At 39.0% G+C, this 7,245-nt stretch overlaps 1 protein-coding gene across 1 annotated transcript; it reads right to left on the bottom strand.

Moving 5' to 3' along the window:
• Positions 1 to 1,195: 1,195 nt before the first annotated feature.
• Positions 1,196 to 6,912, bottom strand: LOC149826995 (glucose-1-phosphate adenylyltransferase large subunit 1-like). Its single transcript, XM_090019103.1, has 15 exons — positions 6,215 to 6,912; positions 5,187 to 5,309; positions 4,451 to 4,624; positions 4,223 to 4,315; positions 4,022 to 4,105; positions 3,868 to 3,923; positions 3,557 to 3,650; positions 3,294 to 3,406; positions 3,087 to 3,159; positions 2,873 to 2,953; positions 2,684 to 2,770; positions 2,482 to 2,586; positions 2,229 to 2,335; positions 2,075 to 2,135; positions 1,196 to 1,708 (listed from the first exon to the last, which is right to left on the bottom strand). Exons 1-15 carry the CDS (start codon positions 6,434 to 6,436, stop codon positions 1,607 to 1,609), a joined length of 1,575 nt encoding a protein of 524 aa, XP_089875229.1. The 5' UTR covers positions 6,437 to 6,912; the 3' UTR covers positions 1,196 to 1,606.
• Between the last annotated feature and the right edge of the window lie 333 nt (positions 6,913 to 7,245).

Raw genomic sequence — 7,245 nt, forward strand, 5'->3', positions numbered from 1 at the left:
GTGAAACCTTGTAAATCAAGAGCATGGGGAAACAAAAGGATGAAGGACAACTTGTCAGAAAAGTCATCAGAGGTAGGATTTTCACTCTCCTTGGGAATACCTACCAAAGACGATGATGGCGGCAGAGAGAAGCGAGAAACGATTGGAGCACCGGGCAAGCTTCAACGTCCACTAAAAACAGGAGATAACGAAGATGGTGTCGCCGCTGACTGTACGTAGGCTTTTTCGGTGAACAACATGGGCAATGCAATCGACTGGCTGATCGAAACCCAAATAGATCCGATTTTGAAAGCCTGAAAAGATGATTTGGGCTCATGCAATTTGTCAACCTACACCCAAGGAGAGAATGAGGCGTGGCGCTGGGGCATCTGTGATCTCTCAGTAGCCTGGCAAGAAATCGACTTCTGTCGCAAATAGCAATTAGGGGGGGGGCTGGGGCATGCTTACTCTTCCAGATTGGATGCCACCGAGAGAGAAAAGAAGTGGCACAACGATGATAGGCAACACACTTTCGAAAGTTAAGAGAGAAGCACTCGACGCACCAACAGTCCCCAGGCTTCACGCGGTGCAGTTGAGGGTGAGAACGAAATTCGGAGAAAGAAAGCTGTTAGGAGGGCTTAACATCCTGCCAACCCCGATCATCGCACCACCTAGAAGAGACCCGAAAGAAAAATGATGCGTGAAGCAACGCCCCCACCGAGCAACTCTAAAGAGTCTCCCTCCTAACACACACACACAGAGAGAGAGAGAGAGAGAGAGAGAGAGAGAGAGAGAGAGAGAGAGAGAGAGAAACCACTCATCATTGGATCAAAATCCTTGATGCGGTTATGCCGGAACCCCTTTTGTTCTATAAAATCCCCTTTTGCCCTCACAACAGGTCGGGAAAGAAAGGGCTTAGGGCTTGGTCTATGGCTCTACTTGAAAAAAAAATGAACAAAAAAATCCAGATAAAAAAATAAACTAAAAAAACCAAGGCAACAACCTTGGCGATATAATGCGAGATTTACAAATTCTCGTGATATTATCGTGAGATATTGTCACAAACGAAAAAATCGTGATATCTTGTAAATCTTGCAAAAAAATGCCTTTTTTAACTTTCAAAACATAATTAGCGAAAAACATGCGATATTTGTCACTATGCTTGGTATATAACCACAAGCAGCCAAACTTCTCGCACTGGAAAGAAGTAGGACCATTAATTAGAGAAAACCTAAATGAGGTGTTTATTAATATCAAGAAATATTTACATGGCTCAACGGATCATACCACCTCAAGTAATTTATTCCATAGGCGTTCCTAAAATTCAGTAAAATATCCTACCATGCAGCGAGAAGCTATTAATTTACATAGAGGGAACCACCCTCGCATCCGCTGCTTATTCTGGGAATGCAAACTAGAGATACAGCTTCTAGAAGCCCAACACAGTAGACTCATTTGATACAGAAATTAGGCTTCTATCTCAGAGTAGTAGTATTCCTGAACCAAGTAAATTACTGCCTTCTCTTTATACTTGATACTGTACAGGAAATGCTCATCATACTTTGCTATGTTCCACTTCCATTGTAGGTCCATCTCTAGAAACTGAAAGATCCAGTTCGGAATCATCTTAAATTGCAGTCCCGTCATTGATGGTTGCGTTCTCCACTATTATAGTGATGCCGGATCGAATATGGAATCCTTCAGATGGTCGGTCTGCTTCTTGAACATTCTACAAAGACAAGAAACTCAAATCAACATTTTCAGAACCACAAAACCATGAATTCAAGTTAGGTCAGGCTCCCTTATTTGCTACGGTGATTCATGCCACTCCCTTTTCACATGGTTGGCCTTCATTTTTCAAGAACGTCAGCCATCGGGTAGGTTTTCTGTCCGAGCCTAGTAGATATACAACACAAAGTATAGGCTCCACTGGCAGCTCGAACCAGTTTTTACAAACTTGACATAATTTCATACTCGGTTACTAAATAATTGCAAGTAGCATGAGCAACTGCTTATGTTAGAAAAGCAGCCACAAAACCTAAAAATTCAAATCTTGCTACCATTGGCTAGTAGTAGTGAAGGCAATTATGCTTACATCTTTGTTCACAATGACCACATCCTTCCCAATCCTAGCATTCTTGTCAATGATGCAGTTCCTGAAAGAAATGATTTTGGTGGTAACGATATCAGAAACATAGTGCGACTAAGGTAATGTAACACATTATGAAACAGCGACTCATTAACATCACCTGATCTTGGTGTTTAGTCCTATACCAATGGGAACCTTTCCTTCTGCCAGTAGCGATGCAATTTCAGCTTCAGTTTGGTAATAATCAGCTCCCATCATCATGGTATCCTAAATATTGAAAAGTTGTTACTGACAAATGCAAGACTGTGTGGCTCTTTTAACAAACTCATCTTAGTCATCGAGAAGCCAGAAACCATTTCAGCTTCTAATGTAGTCAAGATATGCAATGTCAGAAACGAAGTTTAAAAGCTCACCTGCAACTCCACACCATATTCTAGACGTGAACGCACACCTACAACGGAGTGCTGAACACTGCATTCTCGCAAGAAACATCCATGGGAAATTATTGAATCCACAACCTGCATATTATTTACAAACTCACATTAGGCATACCTTGTGTTTTGCAAAATCCAGGGCTTCATCAGAAGCACAAATCAGAAGAGGTCTTGGTCATACCCGGCATTTTTCTATTTTGGTTGGAGGAAGATATCGCGGTGAGGTGAAGAATGGTGTATTTGGATCATAGAAACTAAATTTGGGAGGCTGCACCAGTAGTTAAAATTAAATAAGTACAGACTGCTTCATAGCAAACCAATTAAGCCATATAATACAGTTCTAAAAGTTGAATCGGGTACAGTGACATGCCTGTTCCGTAAGAGCCAGGTTGGCATCAAAAAAAGATTTGATTGTTCCAATATCTTCCCAGTAATCATTGAATAAATATGCCTGTGGGAAAAGGAGAATGTTAACTATCAGTTGCATTTTAACCTTGGATAAGGTGGGATCTGGTATTATGTGATCTATGAGCTTGTTAAAGTCAGAGCTGCAAACATTGATGACAGAAACATGAAAAATCTACCTGCACATTGTGCTCTTTAACAGCTGCAGGGATGATTTCTGATCCAAAGTCATTGGCTGTGGGATACCTCCATCTGTCAAAAGGTAATAAAGAAAAATTAAGAACCACAGATCCATGAAAGTCTAGAAGAATAGGAATCTGATCTTTCAACATTGTTCTGAACCCAAAATACATCAATTTAGTGAAGCATCACTTAATCTCAGTTACCTTAGTAGCCTTAGTAGAACAGATGTTCTAAATACATAAACTCCCATGGATGCAATGTATGGATATTCCTTAGCTTCCTGAGGAGTCAACCCTAAAAGAGTGTTGTCCACTTGCTGCATACTCAGAAATGGAAAAAAAAGTCATTTACAATAACTTACGAGCTTCACAACCATCATCCAAGAACCAAAAGAGAATTTCTGTGACTAACCAAAGATAAAAGAGCCTGTGGGAGAAAAGGAAGTGAAGCAAAAATTAGTTCATACCATGGATTTTAGATCAACACCCTTAGGTTTCTCAGCAAAATGAATAATATGACTTTTATCATCTATCTTCATCAATCCATAATCAGATGCGCGACTGCCATATTAATAGAAAAAAGTCAGAAGGTGGTGTCCAAAAATCTAAAAGATCCTGTTAACACCCCATTTACTTGTAGGTCAACTTGTGCATGTATGTGTGTGTGTGTGCGTGTGCATGTTTTATGACTTCAATACTTGAATGACCAAGTTATCTCGTTAATCTGGATTCTAAATAACTGAAATTCAATCTCTTAGCTATAAGCACCAATTATTACCTATCATCCATTGGAACACATGAAACAGTTATGTCAGCACCTGTATCAACATGCCTCTGCATAAGACAACAATAATTAGTGCAGAATTTTCAAATTTTTTCTCAACAGTATTCTACCATGCGTGGAAAGCTGTACGCGACTGAATTTTTCATACCTGCACAAAGTCCATGTAATTCATTCTGTACAGATGATCACCAGATAATATAAGGATATGCTCAACATTCTTATTCTTCACATCCTACACAGTTTAGAGACATCATGTCACACATCAAAATGGTAGACTGAAAAGATGATAATGATGATTCAACTAATTTATTATAAAGGAAATGTAATATGTTTTGCACAGAGCACTGACCTCAAAAACCCATATAAATTGCCTCACAGCATCTGCTGTGCCCTGGAACCAATTCATTCCAGATTCACCAGGAGTCTGAGTGGCTGCTAATACCTGTCAAATTAGAGTGAAATGGTGTGAGGAAAGAAGCTTTTATACCACAAACTCATATAAGATATATTTTCTTTTCTCTCTGTGGCAAGCACGATGAAGAACTACTTGATATGTTGGCAAACTGAACTGTCTTACCTCAACAAATCCATCACCAAAGTTGACTCCATTCCCAAAATTGTATGTGCGAGCAAGATGGCGATTAAGAGATGCAGAATTAAACTGAGTCATGATGAATATCTTGTTTATTCCACTGTTAATGCAATTGCTCATTGGAACATCAATGAGTCTGTAGCATCCTCCAATGGGTACCTAATCACAGATCCAAGCATAAACAGCATTTTTGAAACTTTGCAATGACATAATAAAAGAATAATTAGAGTGCAGTATAATTTGACATATAGTATGCACTAAAACATAATACCCTTCATTAAAGCACAAAATATAATCATATTCCAAGCAATCAATATTAAATAAAAATGGTATAGAGAGCATGATAAGTTGACGGGATGTGTGATTGCATCTCCAACAGGGTTAACCATGTTGTTTTGCTAATTCTGCTCATAAGTATAATGACAGAGCAGGAAGACTTAGGCCTTAGGAATGCATCTATATCCTAGCATCTCTTTTCAAACCTTCTGCTAACAACGAATAAATGTAGAGACAAGAGGTGATCTCCTTTCCTATTACATTAGGAAGTCCAATCCTTAAGAACAGGGTTGAGTGCATAAGGGGGCAATGATTCAAAGTTGAAAAGACAATCACAGAAAACAAGCCATGTTTGTGTCTGTTATCACCTTATAAAAAATCCTTCAAAATTAAAATGGTTAGAGAATACAACCATAAGGAAAAATGGGGATCCAAACTTGCATACCGCTGGCTTAGCTCTTCTACGGGTGAGTGGAAAAAGCCGAGTTCCAGCACCTCCACCTAATATTATTGCAGCAACACTTTTTGGATCTGCTTGTTGCTTTATAAAAACTGGTTCGCGGAAGGTCTGTATATGCAAGTTGAAGTTCAAGTAAGAGCTAGTATTAACACATTCTACAATATGATGTAGCAACAAATGACAAGATTAGTAAATATATTCACTCTTCAGAAACTAATATATCTGTAAAAATAAGCCACCCTTTACATGGAAAGACAAACAAAATTATACAAACCCTGTTTATAACTTATAGGCTTCTAAGAAAAGATGCTAGTATATGAGATAGCATGTAGGCAGTCAGTTTCAAGTGAAAGCTGAACTGAAACAATTGTAAACGTTAGAACCATACGGACCGTTTTAACAGAAGAAGAGCCAATATACTATTTGTAATCCACTTATTTATAAAATTCACTATGACCAACTATAATTGCGAATCCTTGTTTGTTACATTAACCTTGTGGATCGCTGATCACCCTACAGACAAACTATTAATCTACAGCGGAGAAATAGGATCATAAAACCAGGATGTTCACCATAACAAACTAGAAACATTCACATGCTCGAACGACGACCAGTTAACCAACATCACCAATCAAACACGGGAATTGGAAAAACTAAAGCCAAAAATTTCATCACCATCAAACATAGTTTAATGGATAGGTCATCCTGATAAGCAGCACTGATTTGCCATAACATGTCAAAATCATGAAATCACAAACAAGTATTTCACATATTTCTCTCTGCATGAGAATCATTCAGAAAGAAAAATAAAGCATGACCTATCATGACAATAGAGTTACGAAGTCCATTACAACCAAGTGCAAAATATTAACCGCAGAATTTATTAAACTTGTAATATTCAGTACAGAAAATAAAGAGTACCACACTGCAATAAGAAAGAAGTTGCAAAATCACAGTACACCAAGACCAACTGCAAAATATTGGGTCATAGAAGTACTTAAAGAACTACATACCAAGATCTCTTTGTTGATATCAGTAAGAACGGAGCGTATAACTCCAACATTTACCCTTCCACCTGAGCTTTCAGATTTCATCTTTTTCTCCAACAGGGTACTGAAAACTACCCTGTTCTTTAAACACCCATCACCCCAAAACTTGGAGTTTTCGACACAACCACCTCTTTTAACACAACTCAATGGCCCTTGAGTCTTCAAAACCACACTAGAAGAATCCATGGCTTGCTTTCTCAAATATCCTTCAACTTCAGAAAAACTAATTAAAAGGCCTAGAAAGGAAACACAAAAGATGCAGAAATCTCAAGAGAGATGGACAGAGGGAGCCTATTCCAGAAAAGGAAGCCAAAAGGGAGGAAACCCAGATGGGGTAGTCGTGAAACTTGATTGGTAGTCGTGAAACTCGATTCACGTATGCTTTTAATCCGTGTAAAGTGGGACCTCAATTGCCAGAACCATGACTAGTGTATTCTTGGAACTCCCCACATTGACATGTGATGAGGGTGCCAATCAAAAACATTTTTATATCAAGCACAACAATACAAAAAATCTTTCTCCACCACCTCGTTCACCAAGGACCGTTGATACCTCTGTAAACAAACGAGCTACAGTGTTCTGATTGAATCATGGAGAAATGTGCATCGTTCGAGTTCGAGCGAGCGAGAGAGAGAGAGATGCCACATGGCTGGGACCGAAACGAAGGCTTCTAAATAGCAACACTTTGTGAAAGGAAACAAACGATCCCAGGCCCTCCTTTTTTGGCTCCACCTTAGTTGGGGTCGTTGCCATTAATTTCTGGATCTTTTACCCTCAATAACCTGCTTTTCACCTCTTATTTCTCGGTAACTGCTACTTTTTAATCTGACCAACAAAATTAACCTTTGATAAATGCAAAAGATTCGTTGGTTTAAGGGCTCAGCACACGGGTCTTCAAGTCGAAGAATGTTGTGGATCTCATACTCGGAACGTGTGTCTCTTGCGTTGAAGTTAACAGACGATGAGCAAGGGAATACTCGGAGTTTTTAATCCGT

Source organism: Nuphar pumila, chromosome 10 (assembly GCF_984573655.1).
Source record: "Nuphar pumila chromosome 10, dmNupPumi1.hap1.1, whole genome shotgun sequence".
NCBI lineage: Eukaryota > Viridiplantae > Streptophyta > Magnoliopsida > Nymphaeales > Nymphaeaceae > Nuphar > Nuphar pumila.